The sequence below is a fragment of the Doryrhamphus excisus genome, linkage group LG20, assembly GCF_037039965.1.
Source record: "Doryrhamphus excisus strain RoL-2023G ecotype Guam linkage group LG20, RoL_Dexc_Guam_v1.1, whole genome shotgun sequence".
In the NCBI taxonomy this organism is placed as follows: Eukaryota; Metazoa; Chordata; class Actinopteri; order Syngnathiformes; family Syngnathidae; genus Doryrhamphus; species Doryrhamphus excisus.
Genome location: NC_136376.1, coordinates 987729 through 1008297, shown reverse-complemented (window position 1 = coordinate 1008297; position 20569 = coordinate 987729). Strand labels below are relative to the sequence as shown.

General features: G+C 47.4%; 2 protein-coding genes across 9 annotated transcripts in view; both read left to right on the top strand.

The window, feature by feature from the left end:
- zmiz1a (zinc finger, MIZ-type containing 1a) overlaps positions 1–15346 on the top strand; it is a 100785-nt gene extending 85439 nt beyond the window's left edge. For 4 of the 7 annotated variants that reach the window (XM_058059206.2, XM_078787411.1, XM_078787412.1 and 1 more), the window contains 19 exons: positions 4241–4276; positions 7409–7544; positions 8334–8448; positions 8518–8738; positions 9148–9349; positions 9634–9915; positions 9998–10174; positions 10251–10319; positions 10518–10683; positions 11360–11501; positions 11587–11797; positions 11893–11998; positions 12099–12259; positions 12320–12387; positions 12468–12536; positions 12605–12888; positions 13810–14000; positions 14182–14475; positions 14885–15346. In XM_058059206.2, coding sequence (XP_057915189.2) covers positions 4241–4276; positions 7409–7544; positions 8334–8448; positions 8518–8738; positions 9148–9349; positions 9634–9915; positions 9998–10174; positions 10251–10319; positions 10518–10683; positions 11360–11501; positions 11587–11797; positions 11893–11998; positions 12099–12259; positions 12320–12387; positions 12468–12536; positions 12605–12888; positions 13810–14000; positions 14182–14475; positions 14885–14992 — 3038 coding nt within the window. In that variant the 3' untranslated portion in view covers positions 14993–15346. Of the gene's footprint in view, positions 1–1960; positions 2074–4240; positions 4277–7408; positions 7545–8333; positions 8449–8517; positions 8739–9147; positions 9350–9633; positions 9916–9997; positions 10175–10250; positions 10320–10517; positions 10684–11359; positions 11502–11586; positions 11798–11892; positions 11999–12098; positions 12260–12319; positions 12388–12467; positions 12537–12604; positions 12889–13809; positions 14001–14181; positions 14476–14884 lie in introns of those variants that run through there. The other 3 variants (XM_078787413.1, XM_058059211.2, XM_078787414.1) reach the window with 3 other exon arrangements.
- Positions 15347–17504: 2158 nt separating this feature from the next.
- ppifa (peptidylprolyl isomerase Fa) lies at positions 17505–20209 on the top strand. Of its 2 annotated transcripts, none has more exons than XM_058059203.2 (6): positions 17505–17715; positions 17829–17859; positions 17947–18035; positions 18117–18213; positions 18689–18764; positions 19226–20209. In XM_058059203.2, exons 1-6 carry the CDS (start codon positions 17572–17574, stop codon positions 19359–19361), a joined length of 573 nt encoding a protein of 190 aa, XP_057915186.2. In that variant the 5' UTR covers positions 17505–17571; the 3' UTR covers positions 19362–20209. The 2 variants fall into 2 exon arrangements, with proteins under 2 accessions (XP_057915186.2, XP_057915187.2); XM_058059204.2 differs by having other exon boundaries at positions 17537–17686; positions 19226–20208.
- The last annotated feature ends 360 nt before the right edge of the window (positions 20210–20569 follow it).

Here is a 20569-nt window from a genome sequence, read left to right as displayed (position 1 = left end):
CACCCACGCCCGTCACCCCCTCGGGGGCCCTGGGCGCACCCTTGTCAAGTTAGATGGCGGCGTGTAACAATGACTCCTTGTTTTAAAGTGCGTGGGATACTTCCTGTCACACAATCTGCTGTCACAAGCGGCGCTGCCTCCCCGCGTCGGGGGTCAAGGCGTGAGCGGCGTGACAGCTTCGGCTTTGCTCGTCTTTCATCTGGCGGAGCCATGGCTGCGTGGGGTTGACTTTAGCGTGGGGTTGGCGTTGGAGGCAAGCGGGATTCACCTTTTCACCCCGTCTTCTTCCCCCCTCCTCCCTCCGTTCGTCAGCAGGCGGGGTCGCGACCCAGATCAGATCCGATCCACCCTCGCCGGCTTTGGGTGATTGATGGATGGATCTTCACTTCGTCTCCATTTGGCCCCGACAGCAAGCATGGCGGCTTCCCAAAAAGTACAAAATATGACTTGTTCAACACGCCTTTTCAGAAAGGGAACGTCATCAAAAAATAATAAAAACAACATGATGATTTACTATTTCATGACTTGGAGGGTTTTGAAAAAAAAAAAACATTTCCATACAGTATTAGATCTTTCTAGGAAGTTTTTATTGCTAAAAGAAATTAATAGTTTCCATAAAATCTATTTTCAGCACTATTTGAGTATTATTTTTATTATTATTGTTGTTATTTTGAGGCCCTGAAATGGGTCAGGGCCTTTAGTCATTTTTGACAATTCAAAATAATAATATATATAATAGTTGTATTTAATTATTTATTTATAAATATTTTTAGCAAGTTTTTTTTTAAATGAATTTTCATCAAATATATTTTACTTTTTATTTACTTATTATTGACAGTTATTATTATTATTAAATCCTAAAGACTGAAAAGAATAATAATTTCCTATCATTAGACTAAATGGTGTATTTTTTAATTACAATACACATTTTTGTAGTATTTGTTTAGTATAATTTTAGGCCCTTTTAGGTTTTTTTTTAGTATTTTTTAGCAAGTTTTTTTTTTAAATGAATTTTCATCAAATATATTTTACTTTTTATTTACTTATTATTGACAGTTATTATTATTATTAAATCCTAAAGACTGAAAAGAATAATAATTTCCTATCATTAGACTAAATGGTGTATTTTTTAATTACAATACACATTTTTGTAGTATTTGTTTAGTACAATTTTAGGCCCTTTTAGGTCTTTTTTTAGTATTTTTTTAAAATAGAAATTTCCAATCATCAGACTAAATAAATGGGTGTCTTAGCCAGTAAATGGCGCCCCCTATGGCTGGTGGTCAAAGTGCTTTGGAGGAAGTGCTAGCATAAATATTATCAAGTAAAATATTCATGAGACAAATACTTTATGACTTCTAGGCCACCAGTCCCAAAAGATGTTTTGCTTGATGGCGGCCATGTTTTTCAACCAATCCGGCTCAAATGTGACATGCACACGCTCGTCCACCCCCCGCTGGTCCGTACCAAGTTTGGCTGCGATTGGAGAAATATGGGGGTTGATCGGGGGTGCATGTGGTGCCAAATGTTCCCCCTGTTGTGGGTCAGGAGTAGAAGAGTTAGGTTACGCAAACAAGCGTCAACTTCCTCAGTCGGAGGTGTCACATGAAGCTCCGCCCACGCAGTCATCAGCTGACATATTTATGCAGGTGGTTTCCTCTCAGGCCGCTGCACGTCAAGACGCCAGGGTGAGAAGCGCCGCAGTCTCAGTCTCTTCTCCTCGCTATGTCCTCTCCACTTTGTCTCCCTGCTTTTCCTCCTTTATCGTCGCTTCTCATCCTTCCTCCTCTCATCCTCCCGGCTCTGATTGGATAAGGAAGCAGGAGGGCCGCCTCTGAATAATTGATGTGCATTGTGCAGACGCCGGACAAGGGGAGCAGACCCATCAGAGAGCAGGAGAGGAGGAGTGAGCATGGAGAAAAAGTAGAGGAAGTCATAAAAGCCAGCGGAGGGAGGGAGGGAGGGAGGGAGATAAGGCGCAGGAAGCTGCCAAAGCTTGCAGACTTTCCTCCAGCAGCGTTTGCGGCGTGACGTGAATGGGATGACGTGTGCGAGGGTTGCGCTCATATCGGGGTAAGTGTTTTTGTGTGGCGTGGCGTGGGGGGCCGAGGTCAACGCAGCGCTCCCCATCCTACCTGCACTGCTCTCCGTTAGCGTGCTAACTGGAAAGTCAAAGGCTGGCCGTTATAGTTGATATTTTGGAAAGGAATACACGTGGAGACTCGATGCTAATGCGTTCCAACTTTATGCTTTTCACGTTTTTTTCCTCCTAATATTATGACGTTATTCTTGTCATTTTTCCATCAAACTTTCCTGTCATATTTTCACTTTATTACTGCTGTTTTCCATTTTTGCTGCTGTCTTGTCTAAGTGGGCCAATAAAAGCGGGTTAGTCCATCGGTAGGAATGTGGGTGGGAATGCTTGGTGGTCTACATCTGCCCTGTGATTGGCTGGCCACCAGTCCAGGGTGGGCCCCGCCTCTCCCCTGAAGTCGGCTGGGGTAGGCTCCAGCATACCCCCGCCACCCTGATGAGGGTAAGCAGTATGGAAAGACGGATGGATGTTGTTTTGCCAAGTAGCCATGTGTTGTGGAGGTACTGTGGCCCCCATGGAGGGGTGGGGGGGCGTGTCATAGTTACACAATAATAAGAAATAGAATAAGGCCTTAAGGGGCGGAGCCGGCCATAAAAGCCGCTGCATTGCCTCTCCATCAACATTTAACCTTAAAGCCGACGCCTTCATTAGCAAACAACACAATCGTCCGCTGACCCGTGGCGGGAACACTAAAACTCCCGCGCAGACTGGAGGCGGAGCTCGGACGCTTCCTGTTCAACTTTGGCGACCTCCCGAGCCGCTCGCTGACTCATTTGCAGCATTTTGTCGGTGAAGTGCGTGGCCTTGGTTTTGTTAGTTTTTTCCCTTAAAGGTGATGATGGAGACGGGGCTTCCTCATAGTACAGTGAGGTATCACTCCCACGTTTATTCCTAGGACAGCCCCTCTGTTGCTACGTAATGTGAGGGATTTGGTTGTTTGGTGTGAAGGAAGCGACGAGGGTAAGCAGCATGTCTGCTGATAATTAGCCATGTGATATTGGGGTGCTGGGGGGCTGCTCATGGCCGATAAGAGCTTTTCATTCACTGCTTCACTCCGCTGGACTCCTCTTCCTGTACTCACCTTCTGCTTTCTATTTTGGTCTCCGTGTTCCTCTTTGCACTGACATGTAAGCAGCCCATGTAAATGTATATACATACATACGTATATATACCGTATATTACGCATTGGGCACTCAGATGTGAATGAATAATTGTGTGACCGTATGCCGGGCTTCAAAGGTCACATGGTTGCTGGTTTAAGTCTGACTCACTGAAGTATCCCACACACTTGACCTGGTGCCGGTTACTCAGCAGGATGACATTCAAGGGAAACGTTGGTCTGGCTCAAGTCAGAGGTGACCAACTAAAGATGTTTCAAACGTCCTACAAAGTGTCCTATATCATACTAGGGCCGCACGGTGGACGAGTGGTTAGCATGTAGGCCACACAGTCTGGAGATGGGAAGACCTGCGTTGGAATCTCCGCTTGGGTATCTCTGTGTGGAGTTTGCAAGTTCTCCCCGTGCATGCATGGCTTTTCTCCGGGTACTCCGCCACCCCCCACACCCCTTGAAGACAGCTGGGATAGGCTCCAGCATACCCCCACCCTAGTGAGGATAAGTGACATAGAGAATGGATGGATGGAAGGAACTAATCATCAGTGCCTCCTTTTTTGGAGTTTATGCCTCCTTCCTGCTCGTTCTGCCGCTGACAAAATATAGAGCTACTTCCTGTTTGTTTCCAAGAGCTTCCTGTCTGGACTTCATCAGCTTCAGGTAGTTGATCATCTCGGTTTGGACCTTCCATTTGTGGCTGATACTTTGAGGAACTCCAAATGAGCCCAAATCAGAATCTCAGATGCAGACCAGACTGGCGATAGGCTGGCCCCCAGATGTGGGAGGAGCCTTCCGCCGGACAGACTTGTGCAATAATTGGCGTGCTGTGTGTGACCTGGGGATTATTCCCAGTAAGATCGGGAACGTCGGATGTCACTGGTTGGACGTGTGAGAACCACGGAGATCAAACATTTATCCACCCGGGCGCCTCCGTTTATCGTTGTGCTTTGCTGTTTTGGTGTTCATGCTGATTTCTTCTGACTCTGCCCCCCCCACCCCCCTTTTAAAAATGTGCAATTTGAACCCCACAGAAACCAGCACCTGCAGGAGATGTCAGACTGACTCAGGTAGAGCCCCCCCTCTCTTCCTGGCTGCAGCATCTCTCAGCTTGTGACATGCACATACATGAACACCCCCTGGGGGGGGGCGGGGGTGCGCCCGCTCCCTTCCATCGCCACCTGTTCTCTGTCTAGCATCCATCCATCCCCCCCCCCCCCCCCGCCGCCCCCCGCCTCCTCTCTGTGTCTGGTGTCCCGCCAGAGGTCACGGATGAGGCACCGGCTCAGGAAAAGGTGTTAGTTTGATTCCAGGCCGGTTCAAGTTGTTCCGCCTTCAAGCGCTTGAGACTGAAGCACACTTGATGTGCTCTTCTGCGAGGGGGGGGGGCGGGATGAGAGGGGGTTATCACTGCTTAAATGGCTTTCATTCCATTCCCGCAATAAGCATGACTTCCCAACCCCCCCATCCCAAGATTTGTTATTATCCCTCCATTCTTCTGGTTAGTGTAACATTGGGCGCCCCCACGGCGGCGCCGTACCTGCCCGTGCGCCGCAGATGTTTCCTTTGATCATCCCACACATCGTCTCCCAGGGCTGCTGTGTCTGTGGCTGCAAGTTGTGGTGTAGTCTCTGCCTCTTTTGTCTGTCTGATCAGCTCCAGCACCGCAGGGCCGCATGCACTTGGACGTGTTTGCTAGCCGAGCTATCGGTCCCGCCGCCCGTATGAATGGAGTCGAGGTGCGGGCGCTGCACCGCCGCCGATGAGAGCGCCGCCATTCGTGCGTTCAGTCAGCGGATGGACTTAACACAATAAATAACATCAAAAATGACAAATATTACAATAAACAAATAATACAAGAAAATAAAAGTAAATATGGAGTCGGCAAACGCCCAAATTAGAAAAAAGCAAAATAATGAAAGAACGAAATCCTAATCGCCCATCGTTGGGGGCGTGCTGGAGCCTACCCCAGCTGAGTATGACATCAGAATATATTTTTGAAATGAAAATATTCCTGAAAATATAGCTTGCATTTTATGTTGACAAAACAAAAATACAATCCATGAAACATCAAAAAAGAAAAATGAATATACTTGGGACAATGTACCCCAATTACCCCAATTACCCCAATTACCTCAACTTTAAAACTAGCAAGAAAAGAATAAAGAAATAGAAAAACTTCCCCAAAAAAACACTTCTACTTATGGATCATAATTACACAAAATAATATAATTTAATATTGAGTCAACAAAACTGAAAATTACAATAAAGCGCAATTTCCCTTTAAATAAATATTTTAAAAATAAAAATGTTGAGATATTCCTGAAAGTTCTGTTGTTGAAATTTGGGATTACAGAACATTCAATGAAATATTTAAAAAATGATATTCCCTCATAGATATAGATATCCCTGATGTAAATTACAATAATTCAATATGAAGACATATTGAGACAAAGCCGCCGTGGGTACTAACGTGTCGTTTGCAGCCTTTCAGTGCGGAGGAGAGGATGGGCCTTAAGGTCTCCCAATGCAGGGCTGCACTTTGCTAACTTAGCGCTAAGTGCTTCCTGTTTTGTTTGCTCAAAGGCATTTCCTGCGTGGCGTCAATGACATCGTGGGTTGGAGCCTTCCAGGAACGCCACATTCATCAACTCGTTCAATGCCAGACATTTGTCAGAAGACGGTAGCGGCCGTTTTAGACGGGTCTGACTCATCTCTGGAGACAGAATATTGTATTCCGTGGCTAAGTAAAGCTGGAACCTACCCAAGGAAGGCTGGCATGGTCTCTGCTGTTGAAGTCCTTTTCTTGCATTCATCGGTCAGCGGACACAACTTTTTGCCTAATTTATTGTCTTCATGACCTGAGTCGGCGTTTCCGCTTCTTCTACTCGTGTTTCAGTGGAAGTCCCGCCTCCCTGCGGTCTCCTAGCGCCCTCTTTGGCGTGCTTTTCCGTGCCGGAGTGTCCGTGTCGTAGGAAGTGGGTGTACATGGCAGCCACGGCAGTAGCTGCAAGGAGCTGGAACAGCAAGGACACGGAGGTGAAGACAAGGCCGTGCACCGTGCTGGCTGCCATAAATATTCATGGTGGCCCCCTCTCGCTCCACTATGAGTGGCGCCCGGCCCCGGGCTCATACGATGAGTCCTTTAGTCCTTTAGTCCTTTAGTCCTTTATTCCTCGTCCTCGACTCCATCAGCGGACGTTTTGGCTGGAAATGGCGGGTTAGCAGCTTGAAGAGTCAGCGCCCGAGTGCGGAGGTGGTGATTTAGTGGGGAGATAAGCCCCCAGTAATGGCAGGGTGGGAATAATTCCTCCTCAACGAGGAGGCTTGGCGCTCTCCGCCCGCTCCTTCGCTTGCGTTCCGTCTTTTTCCTTCTCTGCTACGGCGGTACTGGCTTGGTTGCATTAGTTTCTTTTGGCGGGTCGTGGGTCGTAGACGCCGAGTTGAATGGCAGGATGATTGACACATTAGCAGGAAGCGAACTGGCTAATATTTCTCTATTTGACTACTACTGGGTTTTATTACTTCTCACATTTATTATTTATTATTTTTTGTAATTGTATTTTGTATATTTTGAGTTTTTGTATTATATTAAGTATTTTTTAATTTGTGAAATATTTTATTGAATGTAGTTTTTGCCTTATACAGTATTATAATAATAATCTAATAATCTGTATATGTATGTTCGAGTTGTTATTATTTTATGTCATGATTTATATATTATAAATTATATTAAAATGTTATATATTATTCAATTACAAATGAATTACACATTTTCATTATTTTGTATTAGATGTGATCTTTTTTTAGCAAATATTTGATGATTGGTAGACAGTATGATTATAATCACATCATTGCGTAGTATTTATGTTTATTATTATCGTGTTTTGTGACATTTAAAAAATAATGAGTATGGTACAGATGATATCTAAATTCAATATATTATTTCACAATAGAATTCCATATTACTTATTTTTGTAATGACTTATTTTTAATTTCATTTGTTGTATTGTAATAATTTTCATGTTATGCTTTTATGTCTTTTTTAAAGTTCTGTTTTTCACATTTGTCCCCGGGATGCTAGCATACATGCTAAAAGTGTTTTGTGATATTTTTATGGCTTTTGACCTCCTAAAAGAATGAAACCACCACAAAAATCCAAAAAGATATCCACCGTTGGGTTCTGTGTGTCGTCCTCGCAGCCCTGCTGTCGTCGTGGTGCGAGGAGCTGGGTCGGCTGCTCCTGCTGCGTCACCAGAAGAACCGGCAGAACGAATCGCAGGGCAAAGTGGCCATGCAGCCCGGCATGAACAGCATGAAGGCCGGCCTCACGCACAGGTCAGTAGTGTCCGTTCAGCACGGGGGGGGCGCCTGCCAAAGAGCTGCCTCGCTATTGGCTGGGGGGGGGGGGGGGGGGGGGGGCTGTGGGTGTGAATGGTTGTTTGTCTATATGTGCCCTGTGATTGGCCGGCAGCCGATCCAGGGTATACCCCGCCTCTCGCCCAAAGACAGCTGGGATAGGCTCCAGCACCCCCACCACCCTCGTGAGGATAAGCGGTAGAAAATGAACGAATGAATAAAAATAGTGATGCATCAAACCTCCCTTTTCAAGGCCATTCATGTGGAAGAAAGTCACTCTGCATTTTCTAGAACTGCCAAATAACCCGCCATGGGGCTCAGCAATTTGCTAAAGAAGGCAAGGAACAGGATTCATTTGAAGAAATAACTCAAATAACTCGCTGTTAAGTCATGTTTTTGGAGAAGGTGGTGTTCTCATGACACTCTCCATCAAAGAGCATCCACGGCCTAGAGGTAGTCCAGAGTCGTCTTTGAGGATCTGTGAGGAAATATTGACCATGTCGTTGGTTCCACGGAGAGAAAACAAGCTCCCGTCCAGAAATAGCAGCTTCCTGCTGCCCTCCAAGTTCCATCTGGATGTGTCAGGGGAAGCCAGCGCTGCCCTGCTTTGGGTGGGAACGTTTCACCTTCATTCCCGAGACGTTTTTGGGGGGGTTTAATCGTGACACTTGGCACTGAGGTGTTTTCAGAGGGATTGAACGGGCACTTTTTGTGTTGTGTTGAAATTGCAAAGCACCATGAGGCTGATGTTCATCATCTATTCTCCAGCGATGGCTCCTTTCCCTACGACTCCGTCCCCTGGCAACAAAACACTAACCAGCCCCCCGGGTCCCTGTCTGTGGTTACAACAGTGTGGGGCGTCACCAACACGTCACAGAGCCAGGTAGGTCCCAGCACACGCTTCCTCCTTCATCTGCTATGTTCAGACCTAATAAGAGCACGGTTCCTGCAGGTTCTGGGGAACCCCATGGCCAACAGCAACAACCCCATGAACCCCGGGGGGAACCCCATGGCGTCGGGGATGTCGGCCAGCGCGGCGGGCCTCAACTCTCCGCAGTTCAGCTCTCAGCAGCAGCAGTTCCCCAGCAAAGGCGGCGCCAACCAGCCGTACATTCAGCAGGGGATGTACAGCCGGCCCGGGTACCCTGGGGGTCCCGGAGGGTACAGCAGCAGGTAAGGAAAGGACGGCGCTTCTCAGCTGCCACGCACTGGAAACGGTTCCAAAGGCGGAACATGTGCTGTGCATGGGGGGCGCGTTTTACCCCAGGGGGCGCATTCTCAACAAGTGTGCAAAGGGTCCGCATACCAATGCAGGAGAGGGAGAAAAATAGAGTTGAAAAATCGTGGAAATGTTGCTAACGTGTCAGTCCCTGGAGGTGTCATGGTACAGCTGCTGCCTCTAAATGCAGGGGGTGTTTTTTTAATTCTGTTAATATATCTTAAACATGTGGGGGGCCCTCTCTTTGGCCCAGGGCGGCCCTCATTAAACTTGGGGGTGTCTGTACATGTGACACGCACACTCCTGCCTGGGCTCTAACCGACGTCCACAGACCCCACTAACGCCACTTTCTATTGTCCGCAGTTACTCCGGAGGCCCCAACCCGCCGCCTGGGGGCATGGGCATGACCGCCCATTCGCGTCCGACGGGTGACTTCACGCAGCCCGCCGCTGCGGCCGCAGCAGCTGCCGTTGCCGCCGCCGCCGCTACGGCCACCGCCACGGCGACGGCCACGGTGGCGGCGCTGCAGGAGACGCAGAATAAGGACATGAACCAGTATGGACAGGTACCGTCCAGTATGCAGCTGGGGGGGGGTTACGATCCAAAACAGAATGGCCCATACCATAATAATAGTGTCAATAAACCACAGCTCCTCACTGCCGGCAGCACTCGTGCATCTCCCAGGCCATATTTCCAGTTTAATGTCTGTATGGAGTCGTTGCCTCCGGATGGTCTGCATCACATGTGCCATCGTACAAGCTGTTCACTGACTACTCACATTAGTAAGATGCCGTACCTCCTTCCAGCTGCTGGAGACCTGAGCATCCTCCTGCATCTTCTCTCCTCCAGATGTGTTCCTCCTTCCAGATGGGCCCGGCTCAGGCCTACAACAGTCAGTTCCTGAACCAGCCGGGGCCGCGAGGTCCGCCTGGAGGCATGAATCCAGCCAGCATGGGTTCAGGTATGAACAACCCCAACTTGAGCGGCCCCCCCATGGGCATGAACCAGGCCCGAACTCCCGGCATGGGTCCATTCGGGGGTCACGGCCAGCGGATGCCCCAGCAGGGGTATCCCGGAGGACCCCGGCAAGGCATGCCCATGCAGGGCATGAAGAGGGCGTATCCTGGGGAGGTGGGTGGAGCCTTTGACGCACGAACGTCGACCCCGGTCCTCTTGTCGCTTGATTTAACCCAACTTGATGTCCCCCCTGTAGGCTGGCTATGGAGGTCAGTACGGGCCCAACAGTCAGTTCCCGCCCCAGCAGGGACAGTACCCCAACCCCAACGCCTCCAGGCCGCTCGCTTCACCCAGCTACCCAGGACAGAGGATGCCAGGGCAGCAGGGGCAAGGGCAGTACCCGCCTGGCATGCCCATGGGCCAGTACTACAAGGTCTGCTCCCACTTCCTCCATGCCGAGCCCAGCAGATGACCAGCAGATGATGCCAAAGTCAATATTTGTTTTGCAGCAGGAGCCTTTCAACGGGCAGAGCACCAACTTCTCTGGAGGAGGATACTCCTACGGCCAAGGGAATGGGGTATGATCTCACTTCCTGTTTAGGTGTTATTAGGGCTGTTCATACTGTATGACTGTTGTTCTATGGAGCAAACCCTCTTCCTGCCTAAGGAAAACGGACACGCATGCACATGGAAATATATGGATCTTGTGACACCCCTAGTGTTTATGAATGGCATTACAGCATTGTTTTATGTTTTTAATTGCCTGCCTTTCATAGCCCCCCAGGCCGGGTAACTACCCCCACTCCCCAGTGCCTGGAAACCCCACGCCCCCAATGACGCCCGGAAGTAATATCCCTCCGTACCTGTCGCCAAGCCAGGATGTGAAGCCCCCGTTCCCACCGGACATGAAACCAAATATGACAGCACTTCCCCCCCCTCCGTGTAAGTACGATTCCCATTCCGCACTCCTCCATATGAAAACACACCCGTTTTCATTGGACGCACACGCAATATTATAATAATACGCAATATAATACATTTTTTACATGAATTATGTCACAAAATTATTTTTCACAAATGTTACGGCACCAAATTAAATTTTAAAATTAAATATTAAAATTTTAATATATATATATATAAATGGAAAGATAATAAAATACATATCAAATATAACATTTGATATAATGTACAATGTAATATAATGTGATGATTAAGAAAATGCAAAATTAGGTGCTACAACATGTAGCATCTAATTTTGTTATATTTATAATTTATATAATTTTACTATTATATAATATTATTAATATTTATCATTCATTCATTCATTCATTAATATTATTATATTATAATATATGTAATATAATATTATTAATATTATATTCATATTATTAATATTAATTCATTTTCTATATAATAATAGATAGATGATTTTTATATTCTTTAGGCGGTAACAAACTAATAAGATTTTGCTGCATAGCAAAATAGAATAAAATAAATCATCAAACGTATGAACTCTGCAACTGCTGAAATTATTATTATTTATTATTATGTTATTATTATTGTATATTTCCGGCAAAAGACACAAAAGACATGGTCGTTTTTTGCTCCCCTCCTCCAGCGAACTCCAACGAGGAGCTGAGGCTGACGTTCCCAGTCAGGGACGGCGTGGTGCTGGAGCCGTTCCGCTTGGAGCACAACCTGGCCGTCAGCAACCACGTCTTCCACCTCCGACCCTCCGTCCACCAGACCCTCATGTGGAGGTAACGCCACCCCGCCGGCTCCCTGGAGCAAAACATTTGGAAAGGGGGGCAACAGACCACATGTGGCCCTCCGTCGCCCCCACAGGTCGGACCTGGAGCTGCAGTTCAAGTGCTACCACCACGAGGACAGGCAGATGAACACCAACTGGCCGGCCTCCGTCCAGGTCAGCGTCAACGCCACGCCCCTCACCATCGAGAGGGGGGACAACAAAACCTCCCACAAGCCCTTGCACCTGAAGCACGTGTGCCAGCCGGGCAGGAACACCATCCAGATCACCGTCACCGCCTGCTGCTGCGTGAGTAGAACAGCCTCGGGCCGGCGCCGTGTTCAAGATGGACGCACGTTTCGGGACCGGGCCGCATGTTCCTTGTTGTGTTTTTTGCTCCGCAGTCGCATCTGTTCGTGCTGCAGCTGGTCCACAGGCCGTCTGTGCGCTCCGTCCTCCAGGGGCTCCTAAAGAAGAGGCTCCTTCCCGCGGAACACTGCATCACCAAAAGTGCGTCGCCGTTTGTTAATATCTCAATTAGCTAGCCACCTGCTGCTCTTCTCCTTGCGTTTGGAGCCGTGCGGCCAATCACTGTGGCGTCTCTCGGCAGTTAAGAGGAACTTCAGCAGCGTGGCGGCCTCGGCGGGCAGCACCACGCTCAACGGGGAGGACGGCGTGGAGCAGACGGCCATTAAAGTGTCGCTCAAGTGTCCCATCACCTTCAGACGCATCCAGCTGCCGGCGCGGGGGCACGACTGCAAACACGTGCAGGTTCGTGCCCGAGAAAGTTATGTTTAAGGAACTCGTCTGATTGGTTGTCGTCTCCCGCAGTGCTTCGACCTGGAGTCCTACCTGCAGCTCAACTGCGAGAGAGGCACCTGGAGATGTCCTGTGTGCAAGTAGGTTCACACCTTTTGCCTCCGCAGCTGTAGTCGCGGTAAAAAGCGGCTCTTAACGGCGTCCTCGCCTCCTTTCACAGCAAAACCGCATTATTAGAAGGTCTGGAAGTGGACCAGTACATGTGGGGGATCCTCAACGCCATCCAAAAGTAAGTTCACGTGCGCATTGAGGCTTGTCGCTTGAGGGTCGGGCTCGAACTGACTGGATCTCCAACAGCTCGGAGTTTGAGGAGGTCACCATCGACCCCACGTGCAGCTGGCGCCCCGTGCCCGTCAAGTCCGAGCTGCACATCAAAGAAGACCCGGACGGGCCGCTCGCCAAGCGCTTTAAGACCATGAGCCCCAGTCAGATGACCATGCCCAACGTCATGGAGATGATCGCCCAGCTTGGGCCCGGACCCGGGCCAGGACCCGGCCACGGACCTGGACCCGGTCCCAGCCCTTACCCCCCACACCCCGGCCAACACGGCAGCGGAAACGGGGGAGATTACCCAGTAGCAGGTAAGCAAACACCAGCTGGATTGGTGATGCTCATGGTGCGTTCAAGGACACGGAATACAGCGACACCGCTGATGTGGCGGTAATAAAACACTATGCATCCTTCCATCCATCCTTGCATCCTTCCATCCATCCTTGCATCCTTCCATCCATCCTTGCATCTCACCTTGCATCCTTGCATCTCTCCTTGCATCCTTCCATCCATCCTTGCATCTCTCCTTGCATCCATGCTTGCATCTCTCCTTGCATCCACCCTTGCATCCTTCCATCCATCCTTGCATCCTTCCATCCAGCCTTGCATCTCTCCTTGCATCCACCCTTGCATCCTTCCATCCATCCTTGCATCCTTCCATCCATCCTTGCATCCTTGCCTCCATCCTAGCATCCTTGCATCCGTCCATCCATCCTTGCATCCGTCCATCCATCCTTGCATCCTTCCATCCATCCTTGCATCCTTCCATCCATCCTTGCATCTCACCTTGCATCCTTGCATCTCTCCTTGCATCCATGCTTGCATCTCTCCTTGCATCTGTCCATCCATCCTTGCATCCTTCCATCCAGCCTTGCATCTCTCCTTGCATCCACCCTTGCATCCTTCCATCCACCCTTGCATCCTTCCATCCACCCTTGCATCCATCCTAGCATCCATCCTTGCATCCTTGCATCCATCCTAGCATCCATCCTTGCATCCCTGCATCCATCCTTGCATCCATCCATCCTTGCATTCTTCCATGCATTCTTGTATCCATCCATCCATCCTTCCATGCATCCTTCCATCCATCCTTGCGTCCTTGCATCCTTCCATAAGTAGACCAGGGTGTCCAAAGTGCGGCCCGGGGGGCTATTGCGTCCATCAGTCCATCAAGAAAATGTACAAAAACTGTAATCTGGTTATTCACTGGGAATTTGTTTTGGTCCTGACAGGCAACACGTACCACAGCCAGGGGAACTTTGACTTCCCTCACGGGAACCCCTCTGGGGGCGGAGCCGGAGGAGGGGCGGGTCCACCCATGAGCGAGTTCATGCACGGGCCGCAGCTTTCGCACCCGCCAGACGCCGGCCCCGGTGGTCTCCTGTCGCAGGACAAGCCCCTCAGTCACGGCATGAGCGAGGCGGTAAGTCTCTGCACCTTCGCCGACTGGTGGGCGGAGTTTGGTTTGTGGGCCAATAGCCAGCATGATGTTACGTCACAGCTTCCATTCGCGCTGGGACTCATTTCACGTTCCTCCTTTCTCAAACCTGTCTCCTCCTCTCCTCCTCTCCTCCTCTCCTCCCTCCATCTGTTGCAACCTGCAGATGTCCCATCCTGATCATAGCTCCATGCAGCCCAGCTTGCATGCTTCTCCTCATCCCGGCGGCCAATCGGGGCCCTCCTTGCATCACGGCGGCGGCGGCGGCGGCCCAACGGGGCCGCCTTTGCACCACGGTGGTGGTGGCGGTGGCGGCGCCGGCGGAAGCCAGCCATCGCAGCCACCTCGCCCCTCGCAGCCTCAGCCGCCTCAGCCCCCCGGGCAGAACGCTCACCCGCACGCCGATCTGACCTTTAACCCCTCGTCAGATGGCCAGGACATGCCCGAACCTTCGCTGGATGTAAGTCTGCGTGCTTTCGGCGCCATGCGGCTGCGCTTGTGTCTCTCTTGTTTGGCTTCGTTTGTGTTGCAGCGTCATGGCAACGCGTACGGCACTCCCAGTCACATGTACTTTAGAGTAGTCCGTGTACATCTTGTATACATTTCTATAGCCTGAAAATGAATCGACACACAGCCGTGGTAGCACTCGTGCAGCCTCTGACTATGGAAGCTACAGTTTTCTTGTCACATAGACGTGTAAAGGTGATTATAGGGGTGCTAGTTCATGTCTGTAGGGCTCTAAAAGTGTTAAAAGCATATATAGGTAAACAGTAAACGACCAAAATGTTCCATTTATTAATGACCTGCCATAAACGATATCCTATAACAATATTCCTCCCCACCCCCACCCCCACCCCACTCCCCTGCAGCTTCTTCCAGAGCTCGCCAACCCGGACGAGCTCCTCTCCTACTTGGATCCTCCCGATCTTCCGGCCAACAGCAACGACGACCTTCTGTCCCTCTTTGAGAACAACTGAGGGACGCGTCGGGCCTTCCCGTCCCGTCCCGTCCCGTCCGCAGACGCCACCTCAGTGACCCGCCACCCCCACGCCGCACGTGCACAGGCTCTCTTTATTAGGGTGCGCCGCAAGGGGGTGGGACTTCCAGGGAGAGCATCCCTGCACATGTTTGTTTTGGAGTTTTTTTTCCGTGTGTCAAGATTCCACCAACAGCATCGGCGGCCATGTTGGCGGGCACAAGCAGACGTGTACATAGAGCAGATATCCGTGTATATGATACCCCGTGTGACTTATCAAGTGCAGCTATTATCATCAACAGAGGAAAGCTTTTTATATATATTCTATACGAGCATGATTTGGCTTTTGGGGGGGGGGACAAAAAATGCTTGGAGGGGTGGGGGGAGGGGGGTCCTTTTATATGTGTGTTTTTGTCTCATGTGTTCTTCCAGCTGTGCACGAGGCGAGTGCATGTGTGCGTGGAACAGGAAGCGAGAAGGAAACCTTTGCAACACCGGCACTCCGCAGATGCTCTATTTATTGTGACGTCTCACTCTGTCAGATTTAGCACCGTTCTTTTATTCAAAGTGCCAATTTGTGCGTCCCCGTCGTCTTGCCTCTTTTATCCCATTCATATTTATTATTTTATTATACTTTTTTTGTACATTTTATGTGCGTTATTGCCCCCCCCCCCCCCCAACAACACACACTTGGACGTAAACATCACCAAAGCAGATATTTCCTACATTTTTTGTAGTATTTAATAGCAGCATGGACCCCCCCTGTTTTTATCCTTTTTCTTAAGGGTGGGGGGGGCCACCTGCATGGTCCTCCACTGCAGTGCTGGACACGGTACTCTCATCCCAATTCATCCAAATGCACTCTGGCCTCGTATCGTCGTATCGTGTGTCTCCCCGTTTATTCTTATTTTAATGTTCGTTAGCCGGTGTGGTGTCCAAAATGTGTAAAAGCAGCTTAGAGGTCCAAATCCCCCCCCCCCCCAATTGGATACTTTTTAAATTGCATAAACATCTTGTGTATTTTCACCCCATTTGATATGATTTGAAGTTATTTTGTTTTTGTGACAGGTCTAATGCAGTACACGAAAAGTGATGTTTGTTTGCCCCCCCCCCCCTCCCCCCTTTTTTAAGACTTGTTATCCCTTTACACGCAACCAAATACTGTTTTTTGTTTGTTTGTCGATAGACGACGCACTGCCGCTTTGGGTCTCTCCAAATTCTCCTCTCCTCTCGCAGCCCACGTGAAAAATGTCTGACCATTTTTAAAGCTATTCATGTTGAAAAGAAACATGTACGCGTGTGCGTGTGCGTGTGTGTACATAATGTAAATGACAAATAGAGACACGATAAGAAGAAAAGCAAGAAATGTATTCATTTTCTCCACAGGGAGTGTGCATAGTGTATTTAGAATTTGTAAAGCTTGCAGCGTCCTCCTGTCTGTCACCTTGGATGACCTCGCTGACCTCACCTGTCCGTTCTTGGCAAATATACTTTATGTTCCCCACACGCAAAATACATTTTCTCCTTTGTGTAATATGCCGTGTATTTCTCTTGTCACCTGTGTACCTGTGTACTATATATATACAGTATATATATACAGTATAGAAAAAAGGTGCTACAAAATGATTCAGTGAAAATCCAATTTGGAGATTCCAAGTTTGTATCAAAACAAAAGGACTAAGTAGTCAAAAGATGTCAAACAATTTCTCATTTTTATGCAATTCGGCATGAAGTCCAATCTGAAGTGCTCAGACCGATATTGTGATTTTTTCTTTTTTTAGTCTGACAAACCTGTATGTCGTAGGATGACGTGACATCCTAATATTTATGGAATAAATATGTACCCCGAGAAACGCCATGTTTGACGTGCCTCTTGATACGCCAATTTAAGACTAAATAATTGGAACGCCAAAATGCTGAGGCTTGACTCGTCATTTCATGTCGCGGCCGGGGATGCTGGCTAGTCTCAGATTAGGATTAATTCACCTGTAATCTTCTGTTGCACGTGGATGTATTTTAAAATTGGACATTTAGGAAACTTTGCTGCCCAGCTTACAAATATGCATCATCTTAAAAAGTAGATAAATATATAGTAATATGTATTGGCTCTAAATGTTTTATCAGTACTGATCAATAACAATTATTAAAATATTTTTATTATTACTGTCATGTAAAATGTTTATTTTGTGAATCGTAGAAAACGATTTGTAATTATTTTATTTTATTATGTATGTATATAGTTAAATATAGTAGTACATTTATTTTATAATTCATATTTTTATTACATTTAAATCGCCATTTTAAAATTAAATATATACAACACTCTCAAAGCAAAAATCCATATGAAATTATAGATCATATGAGTATATACATACAGTACATAAATGTCTTATGAAAGAAAATAAGACATTTCACTTTGTCACATAACTCATACAAGCATGCTTGCACTTCCCCATTTCGCCACAAAATGTCGCTGTGGCACAGCTACAGTTTTGTCACGCCGTGTGACGTCATCGGTCAGCATTAGCAGGCTAGCGTCTGTGGCCCTAAAATGTGCTACGACGAGCAGGTGAAAGTACGATGCTTTCCTTCAAAAAGAAAGTAAGATTCAGCGCAGTCGGCATCGCTGCCGCCGGACTGTTTTCCTCTTCCCCCACCGAGAACCCCGTCGTGTTTCTGGACATTCAAGCGGACGGTGAGCCACTGGGAAGAATAATCATCCAGGTAGCTCGTTCTTAGCTAGCTGGCTAATTAGCATTAGCCTCTCCCGAGGACCTTTAGCAGCCCCTGCAGGACGCCTGTTGGACACTGATTCTATTACTGCTTATATCTTGCAGCTGAATGCAGATGTCGTGCCAAAGACTGCAGGTAAGTAAAAATAATAATAATAAAACATGCAAAAACATTTGAGCCGTTTTGTGTTAAAAATAATAAACAGAATGTTTGCTTCCATAGAGAACTTCAGGGCATTGTGCACAGGAGAGCACGGCTTCGGGTACAAGAACTCGGTGTTCCACAGGGTCATCCCAGAGTTCATGTGTCAGGTCAACCACATTCTGTTGTCATGACGACCATGATGATGATATTAATATTATTACATATGGATGCTCCTTGTCTTGTCACAGGGAGGAGATTTCACCAACCATAACGGCACTGGTGGGAAATCTATATACGGGAAAACCTTCAAGGATGAAAACTTTCGGTTAAAACACACTGGGGCAGGTGCAGCTCTTCAACCTTCTATTTCTAGTATTTACTAGTATTATATTGTATATTTTTATATCGTCCTTGATGACCTGACAAGCCGAAATGACATCCGGAAAGCTGGAGATAAATTGCTTATCCCACATAATATATAGAAAATATTTTATTAATTAGTTTTGGATTGTTCATCTTATTTGTTTAGTTTATTAATTTATGAAACAAGTACATTTTGTTTTTTTTTTGTTGTTTTATTAGTATTAGTATTTTCTTTGGCGTAAAGAAATATACAGTATATTTCATTTGTATACACATGCCTGTCCGCTAGATGGCAGTACCTTCTTCACTGTGTTTGCTTGCAAGTTTCAAATGATAGTGAGTTCACAAATAATGCGATATAATAACTCGGGTTTCACAAACATTGTATTTCAAACAGTCACAATAACCCAAGTTGTTTACTTCTTAAACGATTTTTCATTTGACTTCCACCGTGCAGGGATTCTCTCCATGGCCAACTCGGGACCCAACACCAATGGTTCTCAGTTCTTTATCTGCACCACCAAGACGGAATGGTAACTAACTTTTCCAGCATGTTTTAGTCACTGGGTACTTCATTATGTACGTGTTAATTCAGAAAATGTGTAGTAAAGTAATATTTGCTTGAATTTGTCAACAAAGCATTACGCCATCTTTAGATCAAGCTGAATGATTTGTCTGATCACCTCCCGAATGCTGTGAAGTGCAGCTTTACAGATGCCATGTTAGCTTTGCAGGTGATGCTAAAGATAACCACAGTCACACATGGTGCTTTCAGTCCTGATAAAGGGAATTACTGCCCCCTGTGGGTAACAAAAGGAGGGGCCTATTTGAGGATAACCTGGCAGTATGACACTAACATGACATGGTTCATCGTTGAGGTCGTTTGAAGGGCAGGATTTGACTGTTGTACCTAATGAAGTGTCCGGTGAGCGTACGTTTTTTCCAATGTTTTTGCTGCCGTTTTGCTTTAGTTTTTTTCTCGTCTCCTTGGCAGGCTGGATGGCAAGCATGTAGCGTTTGGTCAGGTGACGTCCGGCATGGACGTGGTCACCAGAATGGAGTCTTTTGGTTTGCATGATGGCGGCGTGATCAAGAAGATTGTGGTGTCGGATTGCGGGCAAATGAAATAGTTTGTACGGTAACCCCTCCATTCTCGCGGATTGGTTCCAGACCACTATATTTCTGCCATATAAGATTCCATGTTAATAAAAGGAATAGTTTTGTAGTTGGAGCATAGAAAACCTGTTTAGGACTTTCTAAATATGGTTTTAATATGATTAGAGCCCTGTAGGCATGAAATAACACCCCTATAGTCACCTTTACACTCCTGTTATTCTTTCTTTACACCACATTGCACCACTTTTATGCTGCAGAGACTTGAGACTGCTAGCTGGTGAGCTAGCAAGCTAATATCAAGATTTTTTTTTTGTGTCTATATGTGCCCTGTGATTGGTTGGCCCCCAATACGACATATCACTTGTATTCCAACATGTTTTCCTGAGTAATAAAGACCATAGTCTAGTACCAAACTGGCCACTAGGTGTCAGTAATGTTACATTGATGAGACAATAGCCACTTCAGGAAGTACGTGCAGAACAGGAAGTGGAAACAAACAAGCAGGGCTTCCAGCGCTAATGTGTTAGCTTATATTATGTCTTATTTTCTCTTAGTAGGGGTGTTATTTCACATGTAGAGAGCTCTAATACTGTGAAAAGGCTTATTTATAAGCCGGTAAACGATGAAAATGTTCCATCCATAAATAGGGAATCCTATTTTGCAGAAATTCACTGATCATGGATCAGGTCTGGAAGATATTAACCCCAATAAACGTACTTTATTGTGATGCTGGAACTTCTCTGAATTGTTTGTATCATCATCATCATCGGTCTTGTGTGTTGACGAGGCCCCGCTTTTATTTTCAAGTGTACATCTTGTGCAATGCCTGGCCGCTTCCTGCCAAATAAACTCCCCATGTTCCCGCTCCGGCTGCGAGGACATTGGCTTGTGTGTACCCCCGCTGCTTCGGAACGCTTCCTGGAAACGGTCCGGTGCAGGCTTTTTTTAGACGCCACCACTTCCTGTCTGTCCGTACAGGAAGTGACATCAGGTGACTTAGGGCTCAAACAGACGTACACAACCACGGCTTGGCTTCAAGGAATGCAGAAAACGTCTTCCAGTGCGCACGAGTGCCGCCTCAGAGACGAGCTGATACTTCATGAAAGTAAACAAGAGCAAATAGGAAACATGTGCTGACCTTCCAGCAGAGTTTGTTTGAATTATCACCCCCCCCCCCCACTCCCCCTTTTAGACGTTCCAACTTGAGATGTTGTAACAAACT

Bases quoted from the DNA above. Each gene is read 5' to 3' on its own strand.
- ppifa (XM_058059203.2), top strand. From the start codon at position 17,572: ATGCTTTCCTTCAAAAAGAAAGTAAGATTCAGCGCAGTCGGCATCGCT. The intron at 17,860-17,946 runs GTAAGTAAAAAT...TTGCTTCCATAG, and splicing joins TGTCGTGCCAAAGACTGCAG to AGAACTTCAGGGCATTGTGC. The intron at 18,036-18,116 runs GTCAACCACATT...GTCTTGTCACAG, and splicing joins TCCCAGAGTTCATGTGTCAG to GGAGGAGATTTCACCAACCA.